Here is a 15,373-nt window from a genome sequence, read left to right as displayed (position 1 = left end):
TCATGTGAAATCCATAGATATTTTTTAAAATCCTAAAAATCCATAGATTTAGGGCCTAATGAATTTATTTCAATTGACTGGTTTCCTTATATGAACTGTAAGTCAGATTTTTTTTGTAATTGTTGCGTATTGTGTTTATATTTTTGTTCAGTATAGTTTCAGTATATTTTGTTTTTCTAACAGGTTTATTTATTTTATTTCAGTTTATTGAATCGTTTTTTTAATTATATAGTTTTAGTTTCACTTTTAGTTTACTGTAATAACTGACTCAAATATGCTTGGTTTCATCAGAGTTCATTGAAATGCAGTAGCACAGCTGTAGACATCCTCAGACAGAAGCCCTGGTTTTCTGACGCTCAAATGATGTAGTTAATAGCATATATTTAGTACATTGATGAGGTGCGTGAAAACGTCCATGCCTCTACCCCTACACATGTTCATTCTAATTTGACAGACCTGACAATGCTTTCTCTGCAGTTGTAGGCTACCTGCGTTTGAGTGCCTCCCTCCGAATAGGCATACCCCTCCCCCTTGCTACTTTAGGAACTTGCACCCATTCATTCTGATTCATTAACATTCCTGCCACAGATTTCCACAAAAGAACCGGAGTGGACGACAGAACAACAGGCACAGAAAAGAGGTAACGAAATATAGTGGACTGGACTAGAACAAGTTGATGAACAGAACATCACCGGCTGTTACGGTGTTGCAATAGAGATGCACACATTCTATGATCTAAAGGTATGGTGCATCTCATGCCTCCAGCTTTTACTAGCCTACTACATTTTAATGCGTTGTCAAATTAACTCAGATTGACTAATAGATCTAAAACACATTCAGTCTGTATCAGTATTGAACTGAGATAGTTATCTGTTGTTTTTAAACTTTGGTCAAATGAGGAGAACATGTGAAATGTGCTGTGTAGACTGTGGTTGTGATGCAGTAGGTCACATTCTAACTACCACATTAAAAAAAACTTCTGAATCACATTACTCATTGCAGGGTTCACCATAGAAATAGCTAAATAGTCGGCGAAGTGATTTCTGTCACTTTTGTATGGCATTTTATTACAATTTTTATGTCATCATGAGTGGGTTTAATTAAGTATTTTAAAAGCATTCCAAATGTTAAAATCCAGGACAGTCAAGGCACATTTCATTTGATTTCATGTGCTCATATTTAAAAGGGCAACAATCAGGTTTAGATCCAACATCATGGCTTGAAGAAGTCATTACTTAATATGATGAGAACTCTCAAAACGTGACATCTATTGTCATGACCAGGATCTTATGGATCATGACCACATTATAAATATTGAAGTGAAAAAGGACAACCATGATTAAATTGCAACAGTCTTCGTAGACAGGTAGTTGATAAAACATGTTGGAATCTTGGCTCAAATAAAATGTTCCCCTTATCTGTTCCGATCAGTAAGCCTCCCTTATTTCCGTGTCGGCTAGTTTACCATGCTTACCTCTGCATGAAACAAAGAATGGTTACTATGTAACTGCCAAGTCCCAGTGCTTGATGTGTGGCAAGGTGTACATCATGCTTTCTCACACTGGTAACACTGCTGACAACATAACTTAATATTGTTAGGAGTAAATGAGATGTTTCTAACAAATATGGATATTGTTTTAGGACCACACACGTTTCGGAATGTTCTTGATGCTGTTGCCATCTTCCTGTTCATTGTCGGATGTTTTGTAATCTGTTTTTATCTATTCTTATTGTAATGGGGTAATTTAACATCACTAAAGTTCGCATTTAGTTTAGACTGATCAACACAATGTTTAGCATATTCAGATTTTCTCTAATAAACATAAACATAAGGTGTTTAATTTGTGACACTCAAGGGCTGTGTTTAAAACAGGCAGACGAATTCTGATCTTTTTTCCACTAATTGGCCTTTTGATCAATCACATCTGATCTTTTTCAGAGCTGATCTGATTGTTCAAAATACCAATTAGTGAAAAAAGATCTGAATTGGACAGCCGGTGTAAACACAGCTAAGGTGTGAGTTGATGGTCACTCGACTTGAAGCTGAATGTTATGGATTATTCTCATATTTGTTGATAGTGATTGATGCCAGACTGGATGTACACGGACACACTGATTATTCATTGTTGTGTTGTATTGATGACATTCTGTGAACACTGATTCTGTAGCAGCTGACAAAGTCTCTTTTTCAAGCGAGCCCTGGGCAAGAGGTGGTGGATTTAAGGGAGTTCCCCCCCCCACCATCCTGAAATTCAATCCCGTACATACATTTTTAGTCTCTTCAGTTGTAGCCTAGTCATCTTACATGACACAATGGCAAGGCATCTGGTTTCATGCGGTAAAATCTATTCAGATTTCTCTGAGTTTCACTTATTGCCGACTTGCTCAGACATGCTCCTGTGTGATCATAAGGTTCACATGAGTCTGACCGGAGGGCTTTCCACAGCACAGAATACCTTCACACTGCATGTGCCCCTCTCTATAAAGGCTAACTTGATGGCTTAACAGCTCATGCTTTAAAAAAAATGTTTGATCAATAGATGGTCTAATGTCAATTTGCTTTTACAATGTTGTAGAACGATTTAGAAATTCACTGCCGCAGGTAGAAGAGCTACGAGTCTGTAACTTGAAATGTGTATTTCACCATTTTGTTGTTCTTTGGGAACCCTGCCCTAGTTTCTTATCAACACCCCAGTAAAGAGAATAACAGCATGGATCTGCCTCAGCCTGTTCAACCATCTTTTAATTGTAACGGTTGTCATCGGGAATAGAGGGCCAAAACGCAGCAGGAATGTGGATGATCATCTTGTATTTACAAACCAGTCTTGTCATGCTCACACAGGCAAAACAAGAAACAATCTCCCACAACACCAAACCAAACAATTACCCATATATAGGACTCTCAATCAGAGGCAACGAGAAAGCACCTGCCTCCAATTGAGAGTCCAACCCCCCCCATCAACCTAAACATAGAAATACAACAAACCAGAAAGAACATCGAAATACAAAACATAGACCAAAACCCGGAAATAATAAATCAAACACCCTACTACATAAATCACCACCCCGAACCACATAAACAAAATACCCTCTGCCACGTCCTGACCAAACTACAATAACAAATAACCCTTATACTGGTCAGGACGTGACATTAATCATCTTTATAAAGTAACATTTTAATATTGTGAAGCTTTATGTCTTAGTTTGGTAAGACCAGGATGCCAGTCCCCCATACTAAACCCCCGGTTGAAGTCTCCCCACTGCAACCCCCTAGTGACAATAACCCCCCCCTCTTCCTTCCTCTCCGTCCCGGCTCCCACCCTGTGTATGGATGTGCCTGTCACTGTCAGCTCTCCCATATTGTAATGAGACGGATAGTCTTACGGTGTGACTTCACTCTGAGGCCTCTTACAGAACACCACAGGGTCGGCCATTGTCAGCTCTGTCAGCAGCCAGCCAGGCCGGCCCCCAACATAGAAGCTCTATTCAGGAATGTATTGAACAGGGATGGCTCTAATACTCACAGATATTCCCTCTTTATCCCTCACTCTCCCGTCCTTACTCTTTTCGTCTCTCTCTCCTCCTACACTGTGTAGGTTAAGAGTGGTGAGTCAGCCCTCAGCAGAGCGGAGCCCCTCTCCTCACGTACAGAGCTGCCAGACAAGGTGTTCTCCAGGAGTGTTGCCCCCCCCCCACACGCCCCACCGCTCTATCCAGACCCTCTAGGACAGACAGGATCCACACTCCTCTGGACAGGACCTCATTTTTGTTTACTGTGAATGAACGGATAAGGTGATGCCAGAGGACAGCTGTTGCCGAATATGCTGCAGGGGGGTGTATAGCTGCTACTGGAGGCACCCCAGTGAGAGGAAACGAAAAGTGAGTACTGTATGCCTAGAATTGTATTGTGTGTAGAATATACTGTAACTATAGGACATTCATTAAGACAGTTACGATTTTTGGCACTAACTTCTCACTATCCTCACCTTTCGTTTATGTACATTTGACACTCACATTTGAGTCAATTAGGAGACACTCTCATCCAGAGCGACCTATAATCAGTGTGTTACTATATACTGTAATTCCATGTAGCTGTAACGTTGTCGTCTGGAATGGAGGAACAAAACACAGCAGGAATGTGGATGCTCATCTTGTATTTATTTTAAAATTAAGAGAACACCAAAATAACATGAATGAAAAACGCACGAACAACAAAACAGTCTTGTCATGCTCACACAGGCAAAACAAGAAACAATCTCCCACAACACTACACCAAACAATTACCCATATATAGGACTCTCAATCAGAGGCAACGAGAAAGCACCTGCCTCCAATTGAGAGTCCAACCCCCCATTAACCTACACATAGAAATACACCAACCCAGAAAGTACATAGAAGTACAAAACATATAACATAAACCAAAACCCGGAAATAATAAATCAAACGCCCTACTAAATAAACCACCACCCCGAACCACATAAAACAAATACCCTCTGCCACGTCCTGACCAAACTACAATAACAAATAACCCTTATACTGGTCAGGACGTGACAGTAGCTCAAATGTTGTTTTAGTGGCTTCTCTCGGGTCAGAGCTACAGTTGGTCTACAAGGAAATGTTCACACGGCTTTGATATGTGTTGCAATAAAAATCGTCATCGTCACCCAGCAGCAGCAGTCATTGAGACATTGCTAAGGGAATTCAGCTTTGAATTTGCTTGTGCCTTCTCTAAAGTTCAGTTTCTTGTACCTGCATTAACGTGATTATAATGGATTAACATTCCATTGGACAGCATTCAGTGGAAGCGTGAGGATTTTTCCCCTTTATAAACTCAACGTGGCTGTATAATAGGAAGCCTTCATTCCTAGGCCAGTGAGATGTGGCTGGATGTTATTGGAGAGGCATCCATTCATTCAGACCTGTTGTGTAAATAAGAGCAGGATAATTGGGAGGGAGATTGCGATGTAGAGCATGTGCTTGTGTGCCAGGACTACTTTCTGAACTGAACTCACAGGCTCCCACAGGCTGGGTAAAAGCTTATCTGGGATAGATCAAGTGCGAAAAAAGTACCCAAATGTCATACTGGGGTAAAAGTAAAGATACCTTAATAGAAAATGAGTTGAGTAAAAGTTGAAGTCACCCAGTAAAATACTACTTGAGTAAAAGTAAATGTAATTGCTAAAATATACTTAAGTATCAAAAGTAAAAATCATTTCACATTCCTTATATTATTAAGCAAACCAGACAGCACCATTTCCTTTTTCTTTTGTACGGATATCTTGGGGCACACGCCAACACTCAGATATACTTTACACCACTGGACAGAAGTAAAAAAGGGACAAACCGTTGGTGTGTGTGTGTGTGTGTGTGTGTGTGTGTGTGTGTATGTGGGGGGAGGGGGGGGTTCTGTTTGGACACAATTAAGGGTTGGTGGATGCTGGTGTTTTTGATTCCCTTTATGGATGAATGGAATAGCAGGCGAAACCAAACATGAAGAGGCATTGGAGAGACTCCAAGAGCCCTGAGGGAGCTAACCACTGAGCCCTTCAGACTCACCACACACACACACACACGCGCACACACACACACACACGCACACGCACACAAACACACACACGCGCACACACGCACACAAACACACATGCACACACAACAAACACACACTTGTTGACCAGCAGTACAATAACACTCAGAATATGTATTTGTAAACCATAGCTAGGGGTTGTATATACACATTTATTTTCATTATTTTTAAATGTACCCCTGAGATCAATCAAATTCATTGGATGCAAGTCCTGCATACAGTTTCTGACTGTTGAAACAACCTGTTTGCATACTTTTTATTTCATCCTGGAAGTTAAATGTCTACCTGACAAAGAAGTTTAGTAATGAGATCTTCCAATGTCGGTAGAAATAAGAACAGGTTTAGGGCTCCAGGAGTAATTGTTGACTCTCCTTGCTGTAGTGCTCCTGCAGCGGGTTGTCAGTCCTTACCGCTGTGTCCCTCCTCACTCTGTTCTGGATGTACGTCTGTCTGATGGCTTTCAATGACCGTGAGGATGTCAACTGGTGAGCTTGATCATACACTCTGTGTGCATGTGTGCACATACAGCTGCAGACACAAACGCAAACACACACACACACAAAAACACGCGCACATTGACAGCGATGGACTCAAACCCTGTGATCTGCCCTCTATTCTCCCCTACCAGGAAGGCCTTTTCCATTCTGAAACTGTGGGTGAACTGGTTCATGGTGCTAATCATCATCTCTGCTGTGTTGACCATCTACTGCACCCTATTACTGGTGAGAGACACAATTCACACACCTGTCAATGTATTTACAGTATGTCGTTCACATCAGCTGAGATGTAATGACTGTTCAATTGCAGGTCTTTGCGCTGTTCCAACTTGCCTTGAAAGAGCCTTTGGACTTACACTGTCTGCACAAGGTATTCGGGACATTCTTTATTTCCTAGAATGTTTCCCTTTACATGTTATTTAAGAAGTGCACAGCTATAGTGGCATAACATGAATGGCAATAGCATGGCTGATTAACGATAGTAAGTCACTTCAGGTGTAGCTTGAGTATTGACATGTGTTGACTGCGTTATATTGTGTTGTGGTTTGCTCTGCCCAGTTCTTCCTGTTTTTAGGTGTGGTCTTCATCGCCCTGGGCATCGCTGGAATAAATCAACAGTGGAAAGAAGAGTGGCACACTGTTCTTCTGTCACTGCAGGTATGGTAAGGACAATGTACAGCACCATGGAACTGTCTGTTAGGTGTGTGTGTGTGAGAATGCTCGAGCGAGAGTGAGGTGTGGAGTAAGCCTGTGTGTTTTGGGTCAGCGCTTTGGCAGCAGTATGAAGCTCCATGCTCTGTGTAATACACTGTATGTAACGTTGATCTCCCTCAGGCCACGGCTCCATTCCTACAGATGGGAGGGGTTGGAGCCCTGACGCTGGTCAGCAGGCTGGTGTTCCAGGGCTTCCATAGGTCCCGCGGAGTAGGTCAGTGCTGAACTTGTCCAATGGAAATACACAAATGCTCACCGTGACGTCAATAATATGAGATGTACAGTACACACCTATAGATATGATTTCAATATTGATAGAATGTAATTGAGTTCTTTGAACCCTGGAACGATAATACATCCACCAGCTGAATGAACGATTTCAAATCAGTTGACTAACTTCTTTCCTTGCCTTTTTGTATTTACAACAATAGTTAAAGTACGACTGATTCGTTTGTTAACCTGTGCCTGTCAGCCTCTAAGATCCTCATCATGGTAGCGTTTGCTGGCGCGTCACTGGCAATGTTCCTCAGCCCCCTCCTCATCCAATCCCCTTGTCTGGTGGACGTGAAACGGTTGCCCCCTAAACCTGCCCTCTTTGGTCATCGCGGAGCACCAATGGTGAGGAAGTGCCCACTTTATTGATCATACTGTACATTGGTTCTATGGTCTCAATATTAAAGTGCTAAGCTGGGAAATGCTAAGCACCTAAAGGTGATTGGCTACCGTAGTCATACAGTGGATACGACTTGATTACAGAGCTATAAGACCATCATCCAAAAATGGCTTATATGTTACACTTTTATTGTTGACATAAATTCCATAATCATCCCTTATGATTCAGTGTATATATATGAACCAGGGGGCTGAAGCTTGAATTGCTGTCCAGTTATGTGATGGCACCACACGGCATGTTGCTCTGCCCCCATTATGTTGCTCCAGTCCTCTCCACTATCGCCACCATAGGCCCACTCAGCTCAGCTGTGACATATGCAGCATGGCTCAGTGTTCACACAGTGTCAGGGTAGTCACCGGAGTGTTTCTCACCCATCTGTCTTCTCTCTCTGTGTTTTCAGCTGGCCCCAGAGAACACCATGATGTCGTTCAGGAGGAGTGTGGGGTGCAACGTGACCGCCTTTGAGACGGACGTGCAGCTCAGGTACCCGGGGGACTAGGGCGGCTTCCTGTATACATAGACGTGGCAGAGACGGATCAAAAGTGCACTGCTGTTTCAAATTGTTTTCAGTTTAATAATAAGGATGCATGGGATTTATATAGCGCTTTTCAAAGACCCAAAGAGGCAGTTTATTGACGTTTCTTTCTCCTCCAGTAAGGACAGAGTTCCTTACCTGATGCACGACCACAACAGCCATTTCCTGAGGAGGACTACAGATGTTCTACAGAAGTTCCCTGGGAAAGACTTGAACCACAGCACAAACCTCACCTGGGAAGAGCTACAGGAATTAAACGCTGGTGATTGGTTCCTGAAGGTAAGGGTGATTCTGTTCTGTTCTGCCTGCTGTTCTGCCTGCAGCTATGGAACCCTGACCTGTTCACCGGACGTGCTACCTGTCACAGATCTGCTGTCCCAGACCTGCTGGAACCCTGACCTGTTCACCGGACATGCTACCTGTCCCAGACCTGCTGTTTTCAACTCTCTAGAGACAGCAGGAGTGGTAGAGATACTCTCAAAGATCGGCTATGAAAAAGCCAACTGACACTTACTCTTGTGTTACGGACTTGTTGCACCCTCGACAGCTACTATGATTATTATTATTTGACCATGCTGGTAATTTATGAACATTTGAACATCTTGGCCATGTGCTGTTATAATCTCCACCCGGCACAGCCAGAAGAGGACTGGCCACCCCTCATAGCCTGGTTCCTCTCTAGGTTTCTTCCTAGGTTTTGGCCTTTCTAGGGAGTTTTTCCTAGCCACCGTGCTTCTACACCTGCATTGCTTGCTGTTTGGGGTTTTAGGCTGGGTTTCTGTACAGCACTTTGAGACATCAGCTGATGTAAGAAGGGCTATATAAATACATTTGATTTGATTTGATTCACCAGCCTCCCTTGTATGTTGTAGTGGGGTGGCAGGTAGCCTCGAGGTTAAAGCATTGGGCCAGTAACCGAGAGGTCACTGGTTTGAATACCGGAGCCTACAGGATGAGAAATATGCCACTGTGCCCTTGAGCAAGGCAGTTACACTGATTGCTCCAAGGGTGCTGTACAATGGTGACCCTGGCTGTGACCCCCATCCCTGCAGATGTCTCAGGGGGGAGTTGGGATATTAAAGAAACACATTTCTATTACACAGTATAAGCACCCCCCAAATTATTATTAGTTGGAAATCATTTCATTTTAGTTGAACTATACCAACTCATTGACTAGGGGCGTCAGGTAGCCTAGTGGTTAGAGCGTTGGGTGAGTAACCAAAAGGTTGCTCGATCAAATCCCCGAGCTGACAAGGTAAAAATCTGTTGTTCTGCGCCTGAACAAGGCAATTAAGCCACTGTTCCTAGGCTGTCATTGTAAATAACAATTTGTTCTTAACTGACTTGCCTAGTTAAATAAAGGTTAAATTAAAAAAATAATTGACATGATGACATATATACTATGGATATCTCCCTTTCAGACAGATCCATTCCGTTCAGTGTCCCAGCTCTCAGAACAGGAGAAGAAGACAGCTGGGAACCAGAGTGTTCCCTCCCTTCTGCAGCTGCTTGACCTGGCCAAGACTCATAACACCTCTGTCATCTTTGACTTGAAGAATGACGACAACAATGACACTTATGACACTGTGCAAACCATCCTCAACTCTAGCATCCCCCACGACAAGGTTAGGGGAATGTCCATCAGTGTCACCACTTCACCAGTTCTGTGTAGTTATACTCTTATTACAGTTGTTTGACAGTGTGTTTTTTTTCTCTCTTTAGATCCTCTGGCTTCCCCCCAGACATAGGGAGTATGTGAAGAAGGTCGCACCAGGGTTCAAACAGGTTTACAACGATGTGCATGAGATGAACCGTGACGAAGCAGATCATCTGAATGTCAAGTACAGTGCGTTGAGCACCACAGAGATCAGGTGAGTAGCCTACCTCAAAGCGCCCACGCTTTTCTCAGAGCTGTGGCCAAATAAACCTTCATTCTAAAACCACATTCTACCTGTCTGTGCTGACAGCTGCAGGTGTACTGGTTTCATAATTACAAGTGTTTATGTTGGCGTGCTGAGACAAGGAAATGGCACTATCTTAGACTGAGACACACACAATGCCTCAGGGGGAATGAGATTCAAATCATGCTTTTGCACAGGTGGATTTTTAATGGCTGAGAGCCCAGTGGGGAAAGTTCCTCATGGGACGATGGGTTGACTTAGTGAAATGAATGGGAAAGTGTTGTCTGAACAAGCATGATGTTTCCTTGAATAGTATGACATCTTACACTATGATTAACCACTCCTGTCTGTGGTCTTTAACAGGTGTCCTGTTTACTGAAGTAACTCTAAGCTGAACTCCTACTACTGATTCTGTGTTGCTGATCTGAGCCAGCTCTTTCACCTAATATTTTAATTCGCTACTGAATTTGTGTTTTTGTGTGAGACAGGGAGCTTCGGAACAGGAACGTGTCGGTGAACCTGTGGGTGGTGAATGAACCATGGCTCTTCTCTTTAATGTGGTGCTCGGGGGCCAGCTCTGTGACCACCAACGCCTGCTCCGTCCTACAGGACAAGAACCAGCCTGACTGGACAATGGTGAGGGACTCACATCAAACCCCATCTTCTTCCCTCTCCCATAGTCACTCCCTCTTCAAAGGTCAAACAGATCACCCCACCCGGACATTGTAATTCTCACAAAGTCAATGTTGCTTTTAAACATTAGTTAACATATACAGTTGAAGTCGGACGTTTACATACACTTAGGTTGGTCGGAAGTTTACATACACTACTTTGTGCATCACACAAGTAATTTTTCCAACAGTTGTTTACACACAGATTAATTCACTCATAATTCACTGTATCACAATTCCAGTGGGTCAGAAGTTCACATACACTAAGTTGACTGTGCCTTTGAACAGCTTGGAAAATTCCAGAAAATGATGTCATGGCTTTAGAAGCTTCTGATAGGCTAGTTGACATTATTTGAGTCAATTGGAGGTGTACCTGTGGATGTATTTCAAGGCCTACCTTCAAACTCAGTGCTTCTTTGCTTGACATCATGGGAAAATCAAAAGAAATCAGCCAAGACCTCAGGAAAAAAATTGTAGACCTCCACAAGTCTGGTTCATCCTTGGGAGCAATTTCCAAACGCTTGAAGGTACCACATTCATCTGTACAAACAATACTACGCAAGTATTAACACCATTGGACCACGTAGCCGTCATACCGCTCAGGAAGGAGACGCATTCTGTCTCCTAGAGATGAACGTACTTTGGTGAAAAAAGTGCAAATCAATCCCAGAACAACAGCAAAGGACCTTGTGAAGATGCTGAATGAAACAGGTACAAAAGTATCTATAACCATAGTAAAACGTGTCCTATATTGACATAACCAGAAAGGCCACTCAGCAGGGAAGAAGCCACTGCTCCAAAACCGCCATAAAAAAGGCAGACTACGGTTTGCAACTGCACATGGGGACAAAGATTGTACTTTTTGGACAAATGTCCTCTGGTCTGATGAAACAAACATAGAACTGTTTAGTCATAATGGCCATCGTTATGTTTGGAGGAAAAAGGGGAGGCTTGCAAGCCGAAGAACACCATCCCAACCATGAAGCACGAGGGTGGCAGCATCATGTTGTGGGGGTGCTTTGCTGCAGGAGGGACTGGTGCACTTCACAAAATAGATGGCATCATGAAGGAGGGAATTATGTGGATATATTGAAGGAACATCTCAAGACATCAGTCAGGAAGTTACAGCTTGGTCGCAAATGGGTCTTTCCAAATGGACAATGACCCCAAGCATACTTCCAAAGTTGTGTCAAAATGGCTTAAGGACAACAAAGTCAAGGTATTGGAGTGGCCATCACAAAGCCCTGACCTCAATCCTATAGAACATTTGTGGGCAGAACTGAAAAAGCGTGTGTGAGCAAGGAGGCCTACAAACCTGATTCAGTTACACCAACTCTGTCAGGAGGAATGTGCCAAAATTCACCCAACTTATTATGGGAAGCTTGTGGAAGGCTACCCGAAACATTTGACCCAAGTTAAACAATTTAAAGTCAATGCTACCAAATACTAATAGAGTGTATGTAAACTTCTGACCCACTGGGAATGTGATGAAATAAATAAAAGCTGAAATGTATATGAAACTTCCGACTTCAACTGTATCATGATATCCATGTGTAGCATTGAACTTGACATTTTCTTACATATTTTTCATCTTGTGTGCCATCTATGGGTCATATAAATGTATCTACTCGGTTTGCTGGTACGTATTATATGTGTCTGTGTGTTTCAGGGACCTGATACATACAGATGCATATGGATCACAGTGGACCTGGGGTCATTACTCATAATGTTCGCACTCTTCATCTTAAAGAGGTGAGTAGCACACTAGTATTGTTTGTAAAAGACAATGGAAACAGTCTGGAATTTTAGGACTTGATTTGTTCCCTTGAGTTTTCTGCTTTGAAAAAGGTGCTGTCTCAGTCATGCTAAAGATGGGTTTTGTTTGTAGACATTGATGATCAATATAATCAATAGGAAAAAATTCAAATTGATTTCCCTTTTTAGCAATGTTTACAGTAATTCTGTACAGTACTAACTACTAAGATAATTGCTATCTACAATGCCTTCAGAAAGTATTCATACCCCTTTATTTATTCCACATTTTGTTGTGTTACAGCCTGAATTTGATTAAATATATTTTTATCACCCATCTACACGCAATACCCCATAATGACAAAACATGTTTTTTTGAAATGTTTGCACATTTATAGAAACTGAAATACAGAAATATTTCATTTACATAAGTATTCACACCCCTAAGTCAATACTTTGTAGAAGCACCTTTGGCATCGATTACAGCTGTGAGTCTTTCTGGGTCTCTAAGAGCTTTCCACACCTGGATTGCACAACATTTGCCCAATATTCCTTTCGAAATTCTGTCAAATTGGTTGTTGATCATTGCTAGACAGAATGTTCAGGTCTTGCCAGTAGATTTAAGTCAAAACTTTAACTCGGCCACTCAGGAAAATTCACTTTGTTCTTGGTAAGCAACTCCAGTGTAGATCTGTCCTTGTGTTTTAGGTTATTGTTATGGTGAATTAATCTCCCAGTGTCTGGTGTAAAGCAGGTTTTCTTGTAGGATTTTGCCTGTACTTAACTCCATTCATTTTTTTTATCCTGAAACTCCTCAGTACTTAAAGATTACAAGCATACCATAACATGATGCAGACACCACTATGCTTGAAAATATGAAGAGTGGTAATCAGTAATATGTTGTATTGGATTTACCCCAAACGTAACACTTTGTACTCAGGACAAAAAGTGAATTGCTTTGCCACATTTTTGCAGTATTACTTTAGTGCCTTGTTGCAAACAGGATGCATGTTTTGGAATATTTTTATTATGTACAGGCTTCCTTCTTTTCACTCTGTCAATTAGGTTAGTATTGTGGAGTAACTACAATGATGTTGATCCATCCTCAGTTTTCTCCTATCACTGTTTTAAAGTCACCATTGGCCTCATGGCGAAATCCCTGAGTGGTTTCCTTCCTCTCAGGCAACTGAGTTAGGTGTAATTATTAACTTCACCATGCTCAAAGGGATATTCAATGTCTGCTTTTAAAAAAAAAATCCTGTCTATCAATAGGTGCCCTTCTTTGTGAGGCATTGGAAAACCTCCCTGGTCTTTGTGGTTGAATCTTTGTTTGTAATTCACTGCTTGACTGAGGGACCTTACATATAATTGTATGTGTGGGGTACAGAGATGAGGTAGTCATTCAAAAATAATTTTAAACACTATTATTGAACACAGATTGAGCGCATGCAACTTATTACGAAACTAGTTAAGTACATGTTGAATACTTATTGGCTCAAGACAGTTCAGCTTGAAATTATTAATTTGTGAAAACAAACAAAAAGATCCGCTTTGACATTATGGGATATTGTGTGTAGGCCAGTGATAAGAAAAATCTAAATGTAATCAATTTTAAATTCAGGCTGTAACACAGTAACACAACAAAATGTGGAAAAATGTAAGGGGTGTGAATACTTTCTGAAGGCAGTGTATGTATCTTGAATGATGAATCTTTACAATAGCTATTGCTAACGTTGATATGGACTGATAAATAAGGATTATACCATGCTCTCTTACCATAATACATTTCATTCTTGTGTTGATGGTGTAAATCATTTAATTTGTAGTGTTTCGGTTGCATTAATGACATGCAAAGAAAATAACTGCTGTATTTGTGCTTATGAATTTATAAACTAGGACACAAGGGCATCATAAAGAGACATTCTATAATGAGGAAGTGGAATAATGGTTTGTGTCTGATTATCTCTAGAAGGAAATGTTCTGCTTTGGAATCAAGAGAGCTATCCTTCTTCTTACCACCTGAATAGTTCAGCCTGGATCCAGAAATCCATCCCACCCCACCCTACTGTCTGAATGGCTCAGCCTTGAATCAGGAAGTAATTAGGCTAATTGAAAAGACAGTATCTAAAAAAATTGTGGATCACATGCGTAAAGTACATTTTACATTCATTATGAGAATTTATGAACAAAGGTGTAAATACCACATCCATGTGTTGCCACAAGGATGGCCATTCAAGAAGTCATTTTCTTGTCGTTTTATTTCAATATATTTTAGATGCTTTTTGTGACTATTTGTAAATAGTGTTTTCCTATAGAAAACATTTATTGGTTCACTGTATATATTAAGTTTAGTCTTTATTTGGAAACTACTGGTGTTGGGTTCACTGATAAATGTCAGCACTATTTCCACTGGGGCTTACATTCTGAATGAGAGATTTACCAAATGATCACAAATCATCTTATATTTTTTTATAAAATCGTATCTGGATTTGACACCTGTGTGTTAACGCCGAAGAGAACGTGTGTGTACGCGCCCGTGCGTGAGTGAGTAGTTGTGTGCGTGAGAGACAGAGCGTGTGTTTCAGAAAAAAAACATGTAATGATTTATTTGTCCGTGTGAATAAATTTTTTTTTGGAATGTGTTGGATTCAATTGCTGCAGATGCTGCTCCTTGGCAATATGAACGTCTCTTCTACAACCATTAGATGGCAGGAGTAACCACGTTTTTGTGCGATGGTCAAGTGTCAAACTATTGAATATTTTTGGTTGGCTATTTGAAAAAGTGGGAATTTAAGTAATTGTTCCTAGGTGATACTGATGATAGTAATCGCGTTGGTGGTGGTGGATATGAAGACGAGGATTATGATGATAATAATCATTAATAATAGTAATTCAGTTAATTTGTAAAGCACTTTTCTCACACCAAGGGGCAACAACAATTTTTGTTGTTGTTGAAATATTAATACAAATTATAAAAACAATCCAGAACATAGAACACAGGCAACAAACAAAGCTATATACAGGTGTCATCAGATCTGGAGGACAT

General features: G+C 41.3%; 1 protein-coding gene across 3 annotated transcripts; it reads left to right on the top strand.

Moving 5' to 3' along the window:
* The first annotated feature begins 403 nt into the window (after positions 1–403).
* LOC106611742 (glycerophosphoinositol inositolphosphodiesterase GDPD2) lies at positions 404–14,965 on the top strand. Of its 3 annotated transcripts, none has more exons than XM_014212280.2 (15): positions 404–640; positions 3,597–3,879; positions 5,966–6,069; positions 6,213–6,306; positions 6,392–6,451; positions 6,640–6,738; positions 6,916–7,009; positions 7,268–7,413; positions 7,869–7,951; positions 8,123–8,282; positions 9,425–9,628; positions 9,726–9,874; positions 10,393–10,540; positions 12,245–12,327; positions 14,297–14,965. In XM_014212280.2, the coding sequence occupies exons 2-15, from the start codon at positions 3,796–3,798 to the stop codon at positions 14,352–14,354; spliced, it is 1,566 nt and encodes a 521-aa protein (XP_014067755.1). In that variant the 5' UTR covers positions 404–640; positions 3,597–3,795; the 3' UTR covers positions 14,355–14,965. The 3 variants fall into 3 exon arrangements, with proteins under 3 accessions (XP_014067755.1, XP_014067756.1, XP_014067754.1); XM_014212281.2 differs by having other exon boundaries at positions 561–741; positions 14,300–14,965; XM_014212279.2 differs by having other exon boundaries at positions 561–741.
* Positions 14,966–15,373: the final 408 nt, after the last annotated feature.

The sequence above is a fragment of the Salmo salar genome, chromosome ssa09 (genome assembly GCF_905237065.1).
Source record: "Salmo salar chromosome ssa09, Ssal_v3.1, whole genome shotgun sequence".
Taxonomy (NCBI): domain Eukaryota; kingdom Metazoa; phylum Chordata; class Actinopteri; order Salmoniformes; family Salmonidae; genus Salmo; species Salmo salar.
The sequence above is the reverse complement of the archived record's forward strand: the minus strand, read 5'-3'. Positions and strand labels throughout refer to the sequence as shown.

Excerpts from the sequence above, each read along its gene's own strand:
- LOC106611742 (XM_014212280.2), top strand. The coding sequence starts at position 3,796 with ATGCCAGAGGACAGCTGTTGCCGAATATGCTGCAGGGGGGTGTATAGC. Across the intron at positions 6,070-6,212 it reads GACCGTGAGGATGTCAACTG|GAAGGCCTTTTCCATTCTGA; the intron begins GTGAGCTTGATC and ends CTCCCCTACCAG. Across the intron at positions 6,452-6,639 it reads ACTTACACTGTCTGCACAAG|TTCTTCCTGTTTTTAGGTGT; the intron begins GTATTCGGGACA and ends TGCTCTGCCCAG.